This window comes from Schistocerca gregaria, chromosome 5 (genome assembly GCF_023897955.1).
Source record: "Schistocerca gregaria isolate iqSchGreg1 chromosome 5, iqSchGreg1.2, whole genome shotgun sequence".
NCBI classification, from domain to species: Eukaryota; Metazoa; Arthropoda; class Insecta; order Orthoptera; family Acrididae; genus Schistocerca; species Schistocerca gregaria.
In genome coordinates, this window is record NC_064924.1 from 624,380,531 (window position 1) to 624,403,616 (window position 23,086).

Here is a 23,086-nt window from a genome sequence, read left to right on the forward strand (position 1 = left end):
ACGGATGTGTAGGATGTCCTTAGATTAGTTAGGTCTGAGTAGTTCTAACTTGTAGGGGACTGATGACCATAGATGTTAAGTCCCATAGTGCTCAGAGCCATTTGAACCATTTGAACTATTCATTCTCTACTCTGCCACAATATATAAACACAGACTAACATAATTAAATGGCGTTTTTACACACGTACAGTAATCCAAAGAATATCTCTGCGGTAAATGTTAACAGCCAAACACTTGCAGGATAAAGATTTATTAAAATCCATGGCCACGGTTTCGGTATATCTAAATATCTACATATACATCTACATTTATACTCCGCAAGCAACCCAAGGGTGTGTGGCGGAGGGCACTTTACGTGCCACTGTCATTACCTCCCTTTTATGTTCCTGTCGCGTATGGTTCGCGGGAAGATCGACTGTCTGAAAGCCTCCGTGCGCGCTCTAATCTCTCTAATTTTACATTCGTGATCTCCTCGGGAGGTATAAGTAGGGGGAAGCAACATATTTGATATCTCATACAGACACGCACCGTCTCGAAACCTGGACAGCAAGCATACAGAGCGCATCTCTTGCAGAGTCTGCTACTTGAGTTTGCCAAACATCTCCGTAACGCTATCACGGTTACCATCTACTAGGTCATTTATATATATTGTAAAAAGCAATGGTCCCATAACACTCCCCTGTGGCACGCCAGAGGTTACTTTAACGTCTGTAGATGTCTCTCCATTGATAACAACATGCTGTGTTCTGTTTGCTAAAAGCTCTTCAACCCAGCCACACAGCTGGTCTGATATTCCGTAGGCTCTTACTTTGTTTACCAGGCGACAGTGCGGAACTGTATCTAACGCCTTCCGGAGGTCAAGAAAAATAGCATCTACCTGGGAGCCTGTATCTAATATTCGCACACGATCGCTGTTTCCGGAATCCTTGTTGATTCCTGCAGAATAGATTCTGGGTTTCCAAAAACGACATGATACGCGAGCAAAAAACATGTCCCAAAATTCTACCAACAGATCGACGTCAAAATACCTTCATCAGAAGTGAAATAAACTAAATTCACATCCTGCAGTAGATATACATAAAACAATCGTGCCAAAGGCGACGTCAGCTGTTAAAAAACATCATCTACATTTGTACAACATACACACAGTTCATAGGCGAAGTACTGCTGCTATGCCGTGTTCACATCGACCTTCTGTTCAGAATTATGTTGTACAAATGGAGATGATGTTTTAGCTACTGACGTCGCCTTTGGCGCGATTCCTTTATGTATATCTACTGCAAGATGTGATTTTAGTTTATTTCAGTTCTGATGAAGGTATATTTAGATATACCGAAACCGTGGTCAGGGATTTTAATAAATAATTATTCTTCAACTGTTTTGCTGTTATCATTTACCGTGAAGAATTTCAGCAGTTCCTGTTTCAGCCATGTTAAAATCTTGATCCAAAGAAAACATTATAGACAAAATAGTTCCATGGTTATGTTGGCAACACTACAAAACACAAAGCACAACACATAACTAGAAGTATAAAAACAAGCAAAAACAGTGGTGTGCGTTCAAGTGTGCTGTTGAAACCATAAGAAATGCATAGTGCTGCAGAACAACTAAACATTGGACAACTATCAGTGTCTAAAGAACAAAAACATCAACGATGTGCTAGCAAACGACATTTCCCGATGTAAGCAAGAATCAAACGAAAATCCACGTACGTACAAACGAACATATTGTTAACGAACTGTTTTTCGATCCTAAAGCAAATGAAAATCTAAATAACGTAATTACAGACCAGTGATGATAAAGCAAAACGCATCTTTGAAAAAAAAGAAAGAAAGAAAGAAATTAGCGTTTTTGTAATTCTAGCGACAGAACAAGAATACCTTCAAGAATTGTAAAGAAACTACGGATTATATGGCCACATAAAGGAAGAGGCCGTGCTTTATCACGTTAAACAAGAAGTCCCTCAGGAGAGCTGGGGCCATCTTTAGCACTAAACGTTGGTACAATAATCTTGGTCGCCAATATAAGTTTAATTAGTCATCACATTACGCACTTTAGTCTACCACATCATCACATCTGTGATACAAAACACTTAATAAAAGACAATACATTAAAAGGCATACATTACAATAAAAAGTAAATTGAAAAACATAAATGCGAAAGTATGTGAAACGCACCCTGTAGCGTCGTGCACTATTCCTGAACATCTTAATTCCCTTTACTGACACAGGCAATTAAATGTAGGCAGGTACATTTCTCTTCTTCATTGTGCTGTTCCACTCTGTGCCTTTTAATTTCTTGGCTGATACTGTATGTTACACATCACAGATCTCATGATAGTGTTATCCCGAAATGTGTCTTGAGAGGGAAAATAAAAAGTATATTAGCGACCAAGACATATGTATTACCCTTAGATACTCCTGTATTTCATTTTCATACTACTAACTTTGTGCTGTCTCCTGACGTCTTATGAGGCCAGTATCATCTCAGAACTGAACGTATATCAGCCTTAGTTATTTGTGCTACATTCCAATTTGCTGTATATTCCATTTTTGGTTAGTCCCCTGATTCCCAGATATTGTATAAAGTGTTCAATCTACCTCTCTCTTCAGGTAACAGGTATTTTAGACGGATTCGTTTCTTCAACGAGTCAGCTGGGAGCTCCTCTGTTAATGTTTGTGGAATATTCCATAGGTACTTGGAGGAACATGAATCCTTCAAGAAGGCTAGAAAATAATTTTTCCTAGAAAGAGCAGTTGGAAAAAACCCACGCAAAATATGAGTGGACAAAAAGTAAATGGACATGATTTAATTCAGGTCAGATGGATAAAGAGAAATTACGGACAAAGTATAAAAGGGTTTATAAATGATGTCCTGGAGAAGTATGTGCCTCGTTAGTGGATCAAGAACGGAAAAAACCCACCGTGTTTTAATAATAAAGTTCTGAAGTTGCCGAGGGAGAGCAGGTTTTTGTACTGTAGGCTGAAAACAGAACGCGCAGGTACGCAAAATTAAGTATAAATTCGTGAGTCTGTAAAAAGATAGATGGCCAAAGCATACAACAGCAACCGTCACACCTTAGGAGAACATCTTAGCGATATCCTGAGAAAGATCTGCTCCTATGTAAAGCCGCTAAGCAGGTCTAAAGCTTCCGCCCAGTCACTCATTGAGGAGTCTTCTTTGACGTTATAAGACAGCAAAAGTAAACCCGAAGTTTCGAATCTCTCATTTAAAATCACATTCAGTCAGGAGAATCGTACAAACTGACCGTCGTTTGACCGTCGTGCTGACTCCCATATGGAGGGCAAGGTAATAGGCCAACCTAGCGCAGAGAAGTAGCACAAAGAGTTGAAAAAAATAAGCCGTCAGGTCCATATGGAGTGGATCGTACAAACATGCTTCCGTTAACTGTCGTACGGACTTCAATATGGAGGGCAAGCGCAGAGAAGCAACTGCAAAAGTTTACCAAAGATTTAAAATACCGCTACAGTTGTAAAGGTCCTTAATTATCATATGACCGGTGTCAGGTTCTCATTAGCCCATCTTCAGGTGTGGTAATGTGGTGTTGTGTGCCCCGAGGGCAGCGCTGGACGTTCGCAAGCCGAGGTGTGCTACTTACGAGCGCAGAACAGACTCCTGTTCGACCAAATTACGACACATGAAGATGGGCTTATAAGAGCCCGAAACCTGTCGTGTTATAATGAAAGAACTTTATAACTATTTCGGTATTTTCAATCTCTGGTATAATACTCAGTAGCTGATGTTCCTCCAACAGGAATGTTTGTGAAAGAGTTTAAAACAGTAAGTCATCAGGTCCGGATTGAATCCCATTTCGGTGTTACAGATGGTACTCTAATGCAGGGGCCACTTACTTATCTAGGGCAGTCTCCAGTGACTGGTAAAAAGCGCAAGTGACTCCTGTAGCTAAGAAGGATAGAAGAAAGGATCCGCAAAGTTGCAGACAAATACCATTAACATCGGTGCCTTACAGAATTTTTTAGCATGTTCTCAGTTCGGGTATAATCGATGTCTTTGAGATGGACGAATTTCTGTCCACAAAACAGCATGGATTTAGAAACCATCGCTCATGCGGAACTAACCTTTCCTTTCCTCACATGATATCCGGTGAACCATGGATGATGAGCCACAGGCAGATTGTATATTCCTAGATTTCTATAAAGAGATACACACAATGCCCCACTGCAGACTTCTAACAAGCGTGGGAGCATAAGGAATGGGTTCCATGATATGTGAGTGGATCGGAGACTTCTCAAGTAACAGAACCCAGTACGTAGGCCCCTACGGCGAGTGTTGGTCACACACAAGGCTATGGTCAAGAATGCCACAGGGAAAGTGATGCGACCGCTACTATTTTCTATGTACGTGAATGATTTGGCGACAGTGTAGGCAGCAATCTGTGGCTGTTTGATGATGACATTGAGGTGTACGGGAAGGTGTCGTTGTTGATTGTCTGTAAGAGGATACAAGATAACTTAGACAAAATTTCTAGTTAATGTGACGAAATGAAGCGTGCTCTAAATGTAGAAGAATATAAGTTTATGTTGATGAGTGGGAAAAATAATCCCGTAACGTTCGATCATTGGTAGTGTACTGCTTCACAAAGTCACGCCGACTGAATAGCTGGAAGTAAAGTCTTTAGTAGGAAAGGCGAACTGTCAATTACGTTTCTAGGACGAATTTTAGGAAAGTGTTGATCATCTGTGAAAGAGAGCGCTTGTAGAACACCAGTGCGCACCATTCTTGAGTACTGCAAGAGTGTTTGTGATCCCTACCAGGTCGGATAAAAGGAAGATATCGAAGCCACTTTCATGTATTTCGGAGATGCTTCGTGAACTCAGACGGGAATCCCTGCAGGCAAGATGATGTTCTTTTCGGGGAACAGTATTGAAAAAATATGGAGAACCAGCCTTTTAAGATCTACTGAACCATTCTACTCTCCCCTACACATATTTGAGGTACAGTCCACAAAGATAAGATAAAAGGAAAAGTGGTTCGTACGGAGGCCTACACTCTGTGGAACACGAAGGAAGTGGCTAGTTGTGGTACAAGGTGCCCACCGCCACACGACAAAGTATGGCTTGCGGAGTACGTATAGAGATATAGACGTAGATATTAAAAGCTTAAATACACAGTATTGCTGTTCCACAATAATATTTACTGAACAGTTCGTTATGATCCGTATTTAGGATTTTTTGGCTTTTGTCATAGCTTCTAATACTTGACAGGTAGTGTACACGTAGAGTACACAGCTGCACAAAAATTATTTTCCAAAGATGAGTGTCATTTCAATGCTACATATCGATACAAAACACAAGCATAATGAAGTTCACAAAGATTGTCAGCCCAAATGAAATTTGCACTACTTTATACACAAAGATTAAAATGTAGGAATCCGTAAGTAAAAGATTTTGTTCAAGTAAGTAGTGACATAGAGTGCTATGTTATGTAGATAAGCTGGTGAACGTGATGAACAGGCAAAAATGGGGCGGGGAGGGGCGAGGAGAGAAAGGAGTCTATAGAATGTGGGTGTGAATCTGTTGCAACAAGAATATTACTTAATGGGGAGAGAAATATTACCTGTAATCTGCTACTTTGGTCACTAAGACTGATATAGAAGTGCTTTCCTCCTCTGAAAGCATTAAATCACATTAGTAAGAAATGGACCCCACCTATTACATGCAGATAGACTTCGTAGGTGCTTATCAGCAACCCGAAATCCAGAAAATATAATCCAGCTTTTTAGACTGGGGGCACTTGTTGCTCACATGTTCAACAGTTAAGACGAAATTTCACCTCTAGAACACAGTGGAATTTATAGAATTTCTTTTAATCTGTGTGGGAAATAATACGAAGGTCACTCAGGTGGGGCTGTGGTAGCACACTTTCAGATCGTGAAAGGGGTTCGTAACTAAAAAAGAGAGATTTCGCTTTGCCGATGAGATTCTGAATTAGTGTCTTTCTTTTGATATTAAATGTTATGCTATCCACAGAAGAGCAAATGGTAGGAAACTAACAGTAATCGAAAATCTGGTTATTCATAAACAACAGTCAAAGGATCATCACTATCATCTCTCTTCAGTGTACTCGCAGTCCATATAGTTTTTTCCTGAAGGATATCAATAAGATTCTCTGTTACGGCGGCTATTCCCAGTGAAAGTGAAGAAGCGTTTCAGGACCAGTTGAATGAAATAAACAATCTAGGTGGTGTTGTATTTTATATGGGTAGCAGGCAGGTAGCCTGGAGTGCTAAGGCTCCAGAGCATGAATAAGCACAATTATTACCAAGGATATTTGCACAAAAAGTCTCTTAACCAAAATTGTTATGGCCTTCTCAAAAAATCATCCATACAGAGTTAAAACAAAGTTTTCCTCAAAATCGGATCTCGACATTTATTAAATGAACAGATCAACATTTATTCATTTGAGTTGCTACACAATATTTGTGAAATTAATAAGAAATGAATGCCTTCGAATGACTAGTTGAATAATTAAAATAATTCTAACTTCAGCACAATTAAGGGAAAATAATTCCGTTGATAGTGTATTAACACAGACAATTCGCGGAAATAATTAGATTCACAGGCGTTGATGTCAGCATTAAACCATGCTACATAATGACAGTCAGGATAACAAACGACTCAAAATATAACGGAGAGAGAAAAAAAAAACAATTAAGGAGAGCATTTAAATTGTTAAGACGCTACTTTAGACAACTAGTAATATTTGGCTATAGGAACACACGAGAGATGACAATTGTACATTGGTAAACTACTCAAGGCTTAATATGCCAGATATACCGGGTAGTTATAGTTAAACGTTCGATATTTAATACGTTATAACACGGAAACTTGGTAGCATTAATGTCCAGAGTATGGGGTGCATGAATTCCATGCGTCACAGCGCCGCCGTCCAGTTCCAACTATGGCCACCAGATGCCGTTACCTGTCATTGTTATTCATAGTTTCACACACCTGACCAATGGCAGTCCACTTGTTGACGTGTCAACATGAGCTTGGACATAAAGAGCAGGGCATTTATGGTGAAGCTGTAGTATCAAAACAAGAGTAATGCTGCACCTGCCCTTCGAGAATATCGCCGACTGAACGGATTACGGAAGGGTCCTCTTTCTCCACCTACTTCGCGGTGCACGATAAAGAAGTTTGAATCAACTGGAGAACTGGGCGTCACTCCTGGAAGAGTCCGGCGACCGGTAGCACCACAGGTAGATAGATGGATACCCAGCGATCACAGCTCCTGCAAACCACGCGCGCTGCTTCCACAACCTGCCTCCATTCGTTCCTATTTTGTGCCCGGTTCCTCCAGGTGTCTTCAGTTCCCAGGGCTGCTAGATCCTACGCCAGGTCGTCCATCCAGCGCTGCCTTGGTCGTCCAATGGGGCATTTGGTGTTTGGTTTCCTCGTTAGTACCATCTTCGCCTATCTTCCATCTGGCATACGGGCTACAAGGCCAACCCATTGTATTCTTTTACTCTTTATCTCCTGGCGGATAGTTGGTTGTCGCATCAGAAGGTAGATTTCCTCATTTTTCCTGCTCCTCCATTCTCCGTTATCTAAAACTAATCCCCATATCTTCCTCACTACTTTCCATTTCTCCCTTAGTCTTGCACAATGTTTCTGAACCTCACATTACTGCTGGGCATATCACTGTGTTGTAAATTTTCATCTTAAGGTCGACTGAAATCGATTTAGAGCAGAGCGACTCTCTGAGGGAATATACGCATTTCATTCCCACTTCTATTCCTTCATTGATGTCCATTTTTATGTTGTTGTCCGTGGTAAGCCAACATCCCAAGTACACTCCTGGAAATGGAAAAAAGAACACATTGACACCGGTGTGTCAGACCCACCATACTTGCTCCGGACACTGCGAGAGGGCTGTACAAGCAGTGATCACACGCACGGCACAGCGGAGACACCAGGAACCGCGGTGTTGGCCGTCGAATGGCGCTGGCTGCGCAGCATTTGTGCACCGCCGCCGTCAGTGTCAGCCAGTTTTCCGTGACATACGGAGCTCCATCGCAGTCTTTAACACTGGTAGCATGCCGCGACAGCGTGGACGTGAACCGTATGTGCAGTTGACGGACTTTGAGCGAGGGCGTATAGTGGGCATGCGGGAGGCCGGGTGGACGTACCGCCGAATTGCTCAACACGTGCGGCGTGAGGTCTCCACAGTACATCGATCTTGTCGCCAGTGGTCGGCGGAAGGTGCACGTGCCCGTCGACCTGGGACCGGACCGCAGCGACGCACGGATGCATGCCAAGACCGTAGGATCCCACGCAGTGCCGTAGGGGACCGCACCGCCACTTCCCAGCAAATTAGGGACACTGTTGCTCCAGGGGTATCGGCGAGGACAATTCGCAACCGTCTCCATGAAGCTGGGCTACGGTCCCGCACACCGTTAGGCCGTCTTCCGCTCACGCCCCAACATCGTGCAGCCCGCCTCCAGTGGTGTCGCGACAGGCGTGAATGGAGGGACGAATGGACACGTGTCGTCTTCAGCGATGAGAGTCGCTTCTGCCTTGGTGCCAATGATGGTCGTATGCGTGTTTGGCGCCGTGCTGGTGAGCGCCACAATCAGGACTGCATACGACCGAGGCACACAGGGCCAACACCCGGCATCATGGTGTGGGGAGCGATCTCCTACACTGGCCTACACCTCTGGTGATCGTCGAGGGGACACTGAATAGTGCACGGTACATCAAAACCCTCATCGAATTTATCGTTCTACTATTCCTAGACCGGCAAGGGAAAGTGCTGTTCCAACAGGACAATGCACGTCCGCATGTATCCCGTGCCACCCAACGTGCTCTAGAAGGTGTAAGTCAACTACCCTGGCCAGCAAGATCACAGGATCTGTCCCCCATTGAGCATGTTTCGGACTGGATGAAGCGTCGTCTCACGCGGTCTGCACGTCCAGCACGAACGCTGGTCCAACTGAGGCGCCAGGTGGAAATGGCATGGCAAGCCGTTCAACAGGACTACATCCAGAATCTCTACGATCGTCTCCATGGGAGAATAGCAGCCTGCATTGCTGCGAAAGGTGGATATACGCTGTACTAGTGCCGACATTGTGCATGCTCTGTTGCCTGTGTCTATGTGCCTGTGGTTCTGTCAGTGTGATCATGTGATGTATCTGACCCCAGGAATGTGTCAATAAAGTTTCCCCTCCCTAGGACAATGAATTCACGGTGTTCTTATTTCAATTTCCAGGAGTGTATTTAAACTCGTGTACTCCCTTGAACCTCTAGCCATCTATCTCAAGAAATCTTTCCTGCTCTTGTCTTCCTCCTAAGGGCAATGAGCTCTGTTTTGTCTCTATTTACTTTCAGCCCTACCTACTGTGCATAATTGTCCATTTTCTGGTACATTTCTTTCAACAACCACAGCTGGTTGATGAAATCGCTGTTGCTATGGCAGACAACACTGCGCGCCATTCCCGATCGTCAGGCGATGCTCGTGCAGTGTCAAGACTGTTGCACATCCCGTGGTTCCCTGTACGGTACGTGCTTCGAGCCAGCCTCGAAAGGTATCCGTAGAAGATCCATATCGTACAGCAGCTTGCACCACAGTACGCGCAACGACGTGTTGACTTCACTCTCCACTTTTGCGCAAAGTTTGAAGCTAATGACGGCTGGCCTTGGACCATCTTATGGACAGACCAGGCTTCTCTGACAGGTGAGGTGAACACACATAATTGCCGAGTGTGGGGCTTCTTCACCTTCAGCCACTGCTATCAAGTACCTCTGTATGGTGAACGTGTCACCCCACGGTGTGGCTTCACGGCTACGTTCACATTCGTCCATTCATTTTGGAACAGGTCGGCGATCGAGGACCGAAGACGTCACCAGCCGCTGTGGCCGAGCGGTTCTAGGCGTTTCAGTCCGGAATTGTGCTGCAGCTACTGTCGCAGATTCGAATCCTACCTCGGGCACGGATTTGTGTGATGTCCTTAGGTTACTTAGGTTTAAGAAGTTATAAGTCTAGGGGACTGATGACCTCAGATCTGAAGTCCCATAGTGCTTACAGCCATTTCTGAACCAAAGACGTCCAATTTATCTGGTCAGCGTTAGTACGATATGCTTCGGTATCGTATCGTACCCGCCCTACAGGAGAGAGACAGAGAGAGATAGAGAGAGATAGAGACCCATTGAAGCCGACAGTTTTCATGTGAGGTGGGGCACCACCGCACATCGATCGTGGAGTTCACCTGCTTCTCCGAAACAAATTTTGAAATGATGGAATTATCTGCCGACCGTTCCCAAATCCTTGGTCGGCAGGATCAGCTGATCTCACTCAATGTAATTTATGGTTGTGGGGCTACCTGAAGGACAGAATTTATCAGGGGAACATTCACACTTGTGTTGATATGCAGAACAGCATATCAAGAGAGATAGCCAGTGTACCCACGGACATGCTTCGTTCTGCTGTGCAGAACGCAATCATGCGCATTCATACTCTTTTGGACACTGACGACCGCCATATTTTAGCAGTAATAGTACCGTTATGTAATGGTATGATGTACCATAAAACACGTTAAAAGAATTTCAACTCAATTGATTCTGCATTATATCTCTTTCCCATGTGCTTGCGATAAACGCTACCAAGTTGGGTAGTAGTATGGTAATTAGTTTCCGTGTTATAACGTGTTAAATAAGAAACGTTTAATTATAACCATTCGGTACGCTGAAAACATTAAAAGTGGTACAGCAGAATACGAATAAAAAGTAAGTGGCCCTAATACTACGTTCAGATTTGCCACTTTCTTAGTTATCACAACAACGTAACGGTTATTGAAGGTCATCACTTGAGGTAATATGTTAAAAACATCAAACACGGTATTCAACTGATAACAGGGAAAGGTGAGCAGTATGCGCCATATATCGGTCAAGTACCATCACTAAGAATAACATCTAAATAATACTCGTTAACACACAGATAAGATATTGACCATGACAAGCAGGAAAGCTAAGCTGCCAGTGTCGATTTCCGGGTAACATTCGAAGCGACGACAGCAACAACTTCAACATAATGTTGTTACTGAATAATTTTCCTCTGTGATCGTCCTGGAGTAACAGATTCGTAGCTATCGTTGTCGTGTGCCAGACTTAATCCACTCAAGCTAACTTCGTTCTCAAGGCGTTTCAGCAAGTTAGCAACCATGCCCAGACTGGAAGGAACGCACCGGAAGTAGACAGGCGCGAAGAAGAACTTGCTGACTCGGCCACAGCACGGAGTAATCTGTCACTGTACCACGCTTAGCCCATGACCGCTGATACTGGCACAAGACACTCCAGCATATGACTCAGACGGCGGCTTAGGCCAATACGCTTAAGTCGGCGTTACACCGCCTGCCGTGGATGTCGCGGAAAATGTAAACAGGTCCTTTCCAGATAACAAAAGACACAGTGAAACGTAGTTATCAATATCCTATGTTGCTTTCACACCAATGAACTTTATTACAACTCCTGTATCATGTGAAAAGGGTACCTGTTATATTTGATTAATGTTTAGTGGAAACTGGAGACGAATTCCGACTTACACTAGACACATTTGAAGTATTGTTTTTATACAGACATATTTCAGCACTTATTGTGCCATCTCAAGTGCCTTTGTTTGTTTATTTTCTTTCTCACATGACGCTGTCGCATGTTCATGCTAGTAGTTTTAGGTCTGCTACACAATATAGGGGTTGTCAAACTTTTTAATTTTGTGGTGCTTTTTCATTGTTTGTGTCTGGGAAATATAGTTATTTGTTTCGCTTTTGTGATTACACGCGTATTTTCTGTGATTTATTCCCCACGATTTCTTGCCACGCAAGGGCGGCGAGAGCTTCGTGCTTGGAAACAAATTCTAGGAAATACATGTGTTGTAATGTTCTTTCTATATTTCTTTAGCGTAATGTTATTTCTTGATTTCTTTGGAACACCTTGAATGAATGCCTGAACTGGAAATGCATGCAAAACTTGAGTTATCGTGTAGCGTGTTGTAACTGCAGGTGGTGTGCTTCCTCTGTGTTACTGTTAACAAAATCTTTATACGAACTGATTCGGCAATGCGACTCCTCCCACTGGCAGTAAAGAAATACAGTCACTGCAAAATACATTCAGCCCCTTAGGTGCTGAATCATCTCGACTGTTCTAAACTCATAGCTATGATTCCTGTGCACATGACAAATATATACAATTGCCTTACCTCCATCAACGATGGATCGCGATATATTCATGAAGAAGAATAGAATATACTAGCTATGGTCTCAGCGTTGTGGAATGCTGGATGTAATACTTAGAAATATACGTGAAACTCTTTTGTCTCATAAATGGAATCATTTAAGAAAATTCGATGTATCTGAAAAACATATGAACTGGACACGGAGGCGGTAGTGATTCAGATGAATCACTATAACTGACTTTTTAAATAGTGAAATTGTATTCGAAGTTAACCTTGGCTATTCAAAACAACTTACAATTGAAATTACTTTACTCAAAGAAATTACACCATTTTTATTGAGTCACACGCAATGACATTTATACATCATGTATTATCTATACCCATTAAACAAGCATAATGGTAAATCATCACATTATGTATATCTAACTGAGTTAGCAAATCGTAGAAACGTTGCAAAAGCGAAATATCTAACTAGCCTATACATCAGATCTATGTACGTACATTCTGGGGTTACTGAGCATAGAACTCACTGTTACCAGTTGTCAGCCAACCCAATTACACTAACGAGCTGGCAAAATGAAAGTCATGCAAATTTAACTTCTTTGCCTTGCCTGCGAGAATACTTCTGCTTCCACGTTTCTATTTCCAATAATACGTGTACTCGTAATTCTTACATTATAATGTAACTCTTGGTGGCTTTACAGAGCACATCTCAACTGCCCATTCCGTCCTCTTTCTCTCACAGGCAGCTACCCACTGCTGTGCGGCAAGTGCTCTCCTACTCCAACACTACAATCTCAGACCAGAAGGAGTATCTTTGACTCGGTCACGCATAGTCAGCGATCCACTTTGTAGAGAGCATCAGAGACGTACTTAGTTAGTAATGTGATAGTTTTAATTTAGTTTATATTAGTATCATTACATTATTCGTGTGCCACATACGACTGTATCCCAGGAGACTCATTTGAGTGTAATGACAAAAGAGCATAAAGTGAGCATGTTACCACGACCAAACAAACGAAAACACACCAGAGTACCAAAAAGTATGACAAGCTGTAACCTGCATAGTAGACGCAAAGCTACTATCATTAACATCCAGTTGTTCTTGGGAAAAGTATGCTAAACAAATAAACACACAGAAGATAGGACAAAAGTATTGAAGCAAGTCTGGATGAAAAAAAAAACTAGAATTGTGTCTTGTATAACGCAGAATTCCTCTCCAATTTTCTTATCAACCACTTCAACTTTCACAAAATGGTTGGGTAAGTGGAAGGTAATTCACATCTATTAATAATTTCTGTTAATTCAAAAGCAATTATTGAGGAGATTCCCTATGTTACCTGTCCAGTCACTGTAACTTTGTTTCCTTCCAACACTGCTTGAGATCTTCAGCACAATATCTTTAATTCAATGCAGTTGTCTGTAAAGCTAAGAGGCTAGTCCGAAAAGTTAGGTTAAAAGAAATTTTTGAAGTACAAAAAACGAATTTACTTTAATAATCTTTACATTCATTGTAGTAGAGGTGTTGCATTATTTTTGCACAGTCACCATTTACCTCATTACACTTTGTCATACATGGAACGAGCTTCTTGGCTCCTGTGTCACACATTGGCCACGAAGGTGTTTCCTCGGTTCAGTGGACAGATGATAGTGACTAAGTACGAGATTGTGGCTATGAGATGGGTGGCTTTAAAAATTCAAACCAAACGAAGTCATCAAGTCTTGTGTTGCATGAGCGGTGTGCGAACGTGCGTTTTCGTGAAGGAGACAGGTCCGGCTATAGCATCACGCGACGTTTGTTTTGTATGTCTTTGCGAAGTTTCTTCATGTTCTCACAGTAACTTGCAGAGTTTATTGTTTCGGCTCTTTCCAAAACATCAACGAGCAGAACCCCTTTTCGGTTCCAAAACACTGATATCATGATTTTCATCGCTGTTTCCTGAGCTTTGAAGTTTTTGGCTGAAGGAAAATGAGTATGGCGCCACTGCATTGATTGTGGTTTGTTCTTTGAAGTAGAAAGCCCAAGTTCAGTCTACTGTCACTATAGAGTCGAGAAAAGTCTCGGCTTCATTCTCAAAATGGTCAAGAAATTCGCGAGCGACACTGACATTGTCTATTCTGTGTGCTTCCGTAAGCATCTTGGGCACCTAACGCGTACACAGCTTGCGATAATTTAGTCAAATGGTTCAAATGGCTCTGAGCACTATGGGACTTAACATCTTAGGTCATCAGTCCCCTAGAACTTAGAACTACTCAAGCCTAACTAACCTAAGGACATCAAACACATGTATGCCCGAGGCAGGATTCGAACCTGTGATCGTAGCACTCGATAATTTAGTCCATCAATTAAAATTTTATGAAGAACAGTTCGTAAAATGTTTGGAAAACCTGCATCCAGGACGTCAATTGTCGAACGGCGATCAGAGAGACGTTCTTCAGCTTTCTACACTAAATCATATCTGACAACGCCGACCGTTGTGACCAAGAGGTTCTAGGCGCTTCAGTCCGGAACCGCGGGACTGCTACGGTCGCAGGTTCGAATCCTGCCTCGGGCATGGATGTGTGTGATGTCCTTAGGTTGCTTAGGTTTAAGTAGTTCTACGTTCTAGGGGACTGATGACCTCAGATGTTAAGTCCCATAGTGCTCAGAGCCATTTGAACCATTTTTTTGAACCAGGGATGTGGTTCCTTCTTCTGTCTTAATCGTGAATTTTCGTCCTTATAGAATTGAAATTCCGTACTCATTTCGTCACATGCTGCCTTGACATTACGTCCTGTCCGTGAACTGAAACAGTTTCTTGATGAATCGCAGCGGCGTCATGCCATTAGTATTTAGGCAGCGAATTACAGCTCGCACTTGGCACTTGGCGAGAGGTAGAATGAGAACACTCATTTTTAACAGTCACCACAACACGAATCGACGAGCTATTGGTTGTTGGCAATGGTCGTTCCTTCCGCTAGCTTCCCGCTACACGGCAGTGGCACCAACTACCGTCACGGACATTCCATGCTGAAGCTAGATGCCACGTAACCTTAGCTACGTAGAAATTGGATGACACTTAAGTTTGTCTAAGATGGTAACGTGCTCTACATTGTCAAACCTCTTGGACTGTTCACAGAAAATACAACCTGTGGTATTATATTATTCAAAGATCATAATATTTGATATGTGAATGTACATACATCATTCTCAGTCGGGCAAACACGCTCGACTCCTATCAGTGGTGTGCCAAGTAATTTGTTTCTACTTAAATGTGAGACTACTCGTGAGTACAGCACTATTTCTAACATTTTGGAAAACTGAGTCAAAATGTAATTTTATGGTAATTTTAAGTGTTTCTTAGCACCTGTATTATGAACAGATTAAGCAGTAGAACCCCGGCTTCCCTAAATCTGGCGTGGCAGAACTAATGGCGTAGCACCACTGAAGTATGCGACAGGTGCGTTTGAGTCGAGTGAATGACTAAACTGGTCATTGTCGGTCCGCAGATCCCGAACTCGGCGCCGACGGTGGTGTCGGACGCCGGGGGCGGCCGGAAGACGTCGTGGTCGTCGCTGCAGCTGGCGGTGGCGTCGCTGACGTACCCGGAGGCAGTGATGCGCCTCCGCTGCGTCGCCGCCATCTTCAAGGTGTACCGGCGCAGCAGCGAGTCCGTGGAGCTGGTCGACGACGCCCCGCAGATCGCCTCCGTGCTGGGACACAGCCGATCTGGTGAGTCGCACGGACTGTCTGTGAACCCGAACAACACAGGCAAAGTTTTAAAGGTTGTTCTTTGGTGTAGGGGCCCGTGTTGTACGATAGCTCATTAGATACTGAAATTCAGTAACATCTTCTCGGGCTTCCAGAAGCAGTTGGTTAAAATTCCACAAGCCTTTGACCGAGCTGTCCTGGGCCATTATCAAGTGGTCAAACACTGCCGTATCGCCGTGGCCTCGCCGTTACATAGCCGCACTGCTGGCTGTGACGTCACTGGTGCTCTTTTACTTGCCAGGTATGGTGTTTTCGTCCTACGTCCGCCGTGACAGCTCAAACATCGAAATGACCTGGTCCCAGTATCGAGCTGCAGACCGCCGAACTTCTTCATGATGTTTCTTATTTTTATTGTTTCTCTAATGACGTTTTCCCAAATTCCCTTCCTCCTCATAATGGCAGATGTCGATTTTCTACAACCTTTTCTGCCACGCCTGATTTTTCGGAATATCTCATGTTCTGTCCGGAATTGCTCCACGGTGTGTACTGTTTGGCAGGCGAAGTAGCAACCACACAGACATGGTGTCTTGTGCACACCAGGTGTTCTAAATACTAGATCGTCCTTCACAGGACTAATGAGACATCGTATTTTTGCTGGGAGCCTCAAATCTAATGAAATGTTGTGTCTCTTCAGAAACCGGATAATCTTTCCCCTCACTGCGCCACATAAAAGTGAAACCCCTACTTTCTTGTTCTGATCTTAGTTGGTGTTTCTATTACCCCTCTCACAGCAGAAGTAGCCATTGAAACCTGGCGGTGACTGAAGCCATTTTCCCTGATCACTTTTCGGAGGTGACTTAGAGCTAGAGGGAGATTTTCAGCGTCTGAGACGACTTTATCACGGTGGACGAGAGTGTTCTAAACTCCACATTCTTGTGGTGGATTGTGACGGCTGAGAGAGTGGGGATATAGATCCGATGCCCATTGGTTTTTCGGCGAATAAAGATGTCTAGGAAGAGCAGTTCACCATCTGTCTACTTCCATCGCAAGCCTAATGTGAGCGTGACCGCCCCTCAAGTGTTCTAAGAATTCTCTCAACATTTCACGTTCGTGGAACCAGATGGTAAAAGAGACGTCGACAAAAGGATACCAGCAACTTGGCTCAGCTGCAGCCGCGTCCAAAGTGATCTCTTTAAATTTCTTCATACAAATGCTGGCTACGTATTGAGTTAACAGACTTCACATCTGCGCGCAGTCCAACTGGTCGAAATACTGGCTCCCACATAGAAAATACCAAGATCTCAACGTGTCTTTATTCAATCCTACACCTGTACTTATCACGTGAGACTATGATTTCATACAAACTATATTTGGTTCAATTTCTTATCCTCTTTTTATTTTTATTGCGACTCTACTGTAATTAAAGAAAATATAAGTGCTTGTTCTTGAAACTGTTGCCCTGCAACTGGAGGACTATGCACTGAAGTAAAGAAAAAGTTGCCTGGCTTTCATAAGGCGTGATTGGTCTTCTACATTTGCCTACGTTACGGTCTAGAGGCACCAAACATATTTTTCGTAGTTATCCTTGATAATTCGTCACAAAAGTTCAGTAAATAAATATTCAGGCAGGATTACGCCCTGAAAAATAATTAATGTTAGCAACACACAACACTTCTGATTTAAATAAAAGCTCATTATTATCTTTTTAACACTGAATTGCCGAAGGCATGTGCGAGATTTTAAAATAAACTCCTGGAAATTGAAATAAGAACACCGTGAATTCACTGTCCCAGGAAGGGGAAACTTTATTGACACACTCCTGGGGTCAGATACATCACATGATCACACTGAAAGAACCACAGACACATAGACACAGGCAACAGGGCATGCACAATGTCGGCACTAGTACAGTGTATATTCACCTTTCGCAGCAATGCAGGCTGCTATTCTCCCATTGAGACGATCGTAGAGATGCTGGATGTAGTCCTGTGGAAAGGCTTGCCATGCCATTTCCACCTGGAGCCTCAGTTGGAGCAGCGTTCGTGCTGGACGTGCAGACCGCGTGAGACGACGCTTCATCCAGTCCCAAACATGCTCAAGGGGGGACAGATCCGGAGATCTTGCTGGCCAGGGTAGTTGACTTACACCTTCTAGAGCACGTTGGGTGGCACGGGATACATGCGGACGTGCATTGTCCTGTTGGAACAGCAAGTTCCCTTGCCGGTCTAGGAATGGTAGAACGATGGGTTCGATGACAGTTTGGATGTACCGTGCACTATTCAGTGTCCCCTCGACGATCACCAGAGGTGTAGGCCAGTGTAGGAGATCGCTCCCCACACCATGATGCCGGGTGTTGGCCCTGTGTGCCTCGGTCGTAGGCAGTCCTGATTGTGGCGCTCACCTGCACGGAGCCAAACACGCATACGACCATCATTGGCACCAAGGCAGAAGCGACTCTCATCGCTGAAGACGACACGTGTCCATTCGTCCCTCCATTCACGCCTGTCGCGACACCACTGGAGGCGGGCTGCACGATGTTGGGGCGTGAGCGGAAGACGGCCTAACGGTGTGCGGGACCGTAGCCCAGCTTCATGGAGACGGTTGCGAATGGTCCTCGCCGATACCCCAGGAGCAACAGTGTCCCTAATTTGCTGGGAAGTGGCGGTGCGGTCCCCTACGGCACTGCGTAGGATCCTACGGTCTTGGCGTGCATCCATGCGTCGCTGCGGTCCGGTCCCAGGTCGACGGGCACGTGCACCTTCCGCCGACCACTGGCGACAACATCGATGTACTGTGGAGACCTCACGCCCCACGTGTTGAGCAATTCGGCGGTAGGTCCACCCGGCCTCCCGCATGCCCACTATACGCCCTCGCTCAAAGCCCGTCAACTGCACATACGGTTCACGTCCACGCTGTCGCGGCATGCTACCAGTGTTAAAGACTGCGATGGAGCTCCGTATGACACGGCAAACTGGCTGACACTGACGGCGGCGGTGCACAAATGCTGCGCAGCTAGCGCCATTCGACGGCCAACACCGCGGTTCCTGGTGTCTCCGCTGTGCCGTGCGTGTGATCATTGCTTGTACAGCCCTCTCGCAGTGTCCGGAGCGAGTATGGCGGGTCTGACACACCGGTGTCAATGTGTTCTTTTTTCCATTGCCAGGAGTGTATAAGAAAACCAGGTTGGTATCTCACATTAACTAACGCGTAGATTCCGATAAAATCTCCGAAGTAGTTCAAAGATCATGCAGCGTACATTTTAAAATTAAAATACTACACTGGTAACAAATTAAAACCACGGGGTCAGATCATTCGCAAATAACCGCGGGAGCTTTTTTAAAGTTTAGTCTTATTTACCTAGTGTGAACTGGGTTCACACGCTAGCTTAGCTCGCAGAACGTTTTATACGCTTTTGCCACCGAAAAAAACAAGCTCCCAAGGCTTACATACCTAAATGTTTCTTACACTACCTAAATTCGACCTAATCGCTGCACGTACGTACTTTTCCAATTTCATTCAGATGAACGTTCACCCAATATTGCTGAATGACCAAATAACGAGTTCAAAAATGGTCTCTGGCTATTCAAGCGCTCGCAGTGCCTCTAGCCTAGCAACAATCCTTGCGTCTTCCAGGACATATTCACAAGCTATTAATTTTACGGCATACAGATGCATGATACATCATTTAGCATGTAAATTTACTTAGCTTTACACTCTCTTTCCTAATTTTCGGTTAATTTGTCCAATAACTGGTATTTTGTTAGTGTAAACGCTGCTTTAAGCTGTTCTGTTGAAAATAAAGAATTAAGACTGAATTCATCAGAATCCAGGTCTAGTTAACCATAATGCCGCTACTTCCATCGACTTATTAATTTGTATGGTGAAAACACGTATCGTAAGTATAGAATGCAAAACTGTGGCTATAAGTTAAAATACATAATGTTTAAAGAAGGCTACTATTATTTTCTGGTAAAGCTCTATGATCCCTATGTCTGGTGACTTGGTTAATGAAAGTAGAACAAGACATTGTGGAGAAATTTTTTTTACGGGTGTGATTTAATTGACCGTAGACGCTTTTTCACGCACGCATTCGTCTTATTTTTCTGTTTGTTACTATATTACTGACCTTTCTGTAACTATTCTGTATCAGTGTTTATTGAATTCAGGTTTATTCAGTGCGTGTACACCTCACTTGGTTCATCCCTGGCTGGCAGCCCTTTCATTCTTTTCGCTAACGGCTGCCGCACCCGGGTTTTCACAGAGCACTCGCCACAGCATTCTGTTGTACATATGATGTGCTTCTGCGGTGGTGAATATGAAAATGTAGGCACCTCTTCACCACCGTACATACCCATCGTGTCTACGACACAACGGAAAGAGCTGTTGTTCGTGAGCGAATTCTGGAGACACGGAGGGACTTGGCAAGAACTTTAGGACACTTTCCATCAACTACGTAGCAAAATACACCGAGACAACAGCGACAAGATCGACAGCATCATCCAGAGGAGCATGCAGGATGAACTCGGGCGCTGCACTGAGCGACAGAAGAAAAAGTGTGGAAGATGCCAAAAGCAGCCTTCCATGGCGATTTCCGACGTGTAACGCACTGTGGTGAACATCACTGAACAACAGTTGCCTAAGAGGAACAGTCTTTCCTTCATAGAGGACGGAAATTCGCTATCATACCAAGAACTATAACTATGGCGGACATCATTACTAATAACTAAGTGGCCTTTCGGACTCATCCTTGTGAAAGAGCTGAGGAAACAGGCACTGAATCAGCCAGGATAGTGCACCGAGCATAGCCACCAGCTTTCAACCTGAAGAAAGAGGAGGTACAAATCATCAAGAGTATTAACACCGACTTGAGTATATTGATATGGCGTGCCGATACAGAAAATGCCACTGTCGTAATGAAGACCAAACATGTAGAGCCGAAGATCCAGGTCCTGTTAGATCCGAATACGTACCGATAACTAAGCGCAGATCCGACTCAGAGGACCACAGGGAATACGAATCAGTGATCATCTCTCGACGCACATACGGAGCTATCGGAGTAACACAGAAGCCCTACCGCATCGGCTATATGGATTACCAAAGATCGATAAGAATAATGTTCCATTACGACCGATTTTAAGCGCTCATCTCTCACCGACGTGTAAGCTGGCATAATGCTTGGCCTCTCTCCTCCAGAAGCATGTGGGGAAGACTGACACGTACATAAAGGACTCAGCACATTTAATTTAGCCGCCCGGTGTAGCCGAGCGGTTCTAGGCGCTTCAGTCTGGAACTGTGAGACTGCTACGGTCGCAGGTTCTAATCCTGCCTTGGGCATGGATGTGTGTAATGTCTTTAGTTTAGTTAGGTTTTAGTCGTTCTGAGTTCTAGGGGAATGATAATCTCAGATGTTAAGTCCCACAGTGCTCAGCGACAGCCACATTTAATTGACAAGCTGAATAAACTAACTTCCTGGTCACTTTCATGTTGGCCACCACAGTGGCCGTGCGGTTCTTGGCGCTACAGTCTGGAACCGAGCGACCGCTACGGTCGCAGGTTCGAATCCTGCCTCGGGCATGGATGTGTGATGCCCTTAGGTTAGGTAGGTTTAATTAGTTCTAAGTTCTAGGCGACTGATAACTTCAGAAGTTAAGTCGCATAGTGCTCAGAGCCATTTGAAACGTTTGAACTTTCATGTTGTTTGTTTACTAAAGTGCCATTCAGTGTCTCTTTGGAGCACATAGATTCCATTTTACCGCATAACCTCATCAAGCTCTCTCATCCATGTCTCACCATCAGCTACTTAAAGTGTACAACTTTAAGGCGTCGCCATGTGTAGTCCTCTTAGTCTGGTGGCGACCAACTTCGTCACGGAACATTTCGATGCACAGGCACTGGACTTGGCACGTCGTAAACCTAAGGTGCGGTACAGATACCTGGAAGATACCTTCGTTGTGTGGAGCCATGGTAAAGAACAGCTCTGTTACTTCCTAAGACACCTGAACAGCCTCCATGCCAACCTAAAACGAAAAAAGTAGAAACAGACAAACAGCTAAGCTTTCTAGATGTGCTGGCCACAAGGGATGGTTAGAACCTGGAACACAGAGTGTATCGAAAACCAACACACGGACCGATAACTGTACAATCTGTCAGATCACCACCCAAGCCACAAAACAGACATTATTAATACGCTCGTAGTGAGAGCAAGACAAATATGTGAGTCGTAGCACCTGAGACACGAGACGAAACACTTGGAAAGCGTTCTGAGGAGCAATGTATACTCCCACAAGTTGTATAAAAAGCGTAACAGAAGTGACACATCGCGAAAAGAAATGTCCTGTGCTGCCTTTCTGCAATACATTCCCAGTGTGACGGGCAGAATCGTCCGTAAATTGCGCAAACATGGCTTGAAGACAATTTTTAAAATTAAAATGAAGATCAAAGAAGGTCTCAGATCGGGAAAGGGAAAAAGAGACCCGCTTGCAATGACAACAGTATACCGCATTCCATGCACATGCGTGAAAGTTTATTTTGCAATGACGGGACGACCAATCGATATCAAGGATCAAAGAACATAAGCGACATTGCCGGTTGGGGCAGGTGGAGAAATCGGCCGTGGCAGAGCACACGCTGTGTGAGGTCGACCACAAACTAGAATTGGCCGATACGAAAAGTTCTGGCTGCAGGGAAGAGATATCACACCAGTTTTTTCAGAGAAGGTATAGAAATACACAAATATGAAAAGAGATTCAGGAAGAAGAAGTAAAACTCAAGGTGAACGGAACCTGGATTCCCGTGCCGCGGCGAACGACCATTTCAGGTAGCAAGAAGAGAACAGCAGCAAAAATGACCAAAGAAAAGCCAATGGACGTTGGCTCACCAGGTACATATAATCTGCGGCCGGGAGCTCGACTCCAGTCCACCACCAGCAATGGAGGGTGAAGATTTGACAGTCAGAAAAATCATCAATCAAACGTCGGCCGAAAAAAACCGACCTTGGAATTATCCAAATGGAACGAAAATCAATAGATGGGGTGTTCAGGTAAAGACAAACAACTCATTAGTATCGATGATTTATTCTAGAGAAAGACCTTCACAAATTGAGCAAGTCAATAAGGCGTTTGTGCAGCTCTGGCACTTATGCAGTTACTGGCTTTGACACTGGTTGACAGATTTTTTGGATGTCCT

At 44.1% G+C, this 23,086-nt stretch overlaps 1 protein-coding gene across 2 annotated transcripts in view; it reads left to right on the forward strand.

The window, feature by feature from the left end:
* The window catches only part of LOC126272978 (uncharacterized), an 802,883-nt gene that overhangs the window by 775,569 nt on the left and 4,228 nt on the right, over positions 1-23,086 (forward strand). For both annotated transcript variants that reach the window (XM_049976318.1, XM_049976319.1), the window contains exon 5: positions 15,700-15,922. In XM_049976318.1, the coding sequence (XP_049832275.1) occupies positions 15,700-15,922 (223 nt within the window). The remainder of the gene's footprint in view (positions 1-15,699; positions 15,923-23,086) is intronic.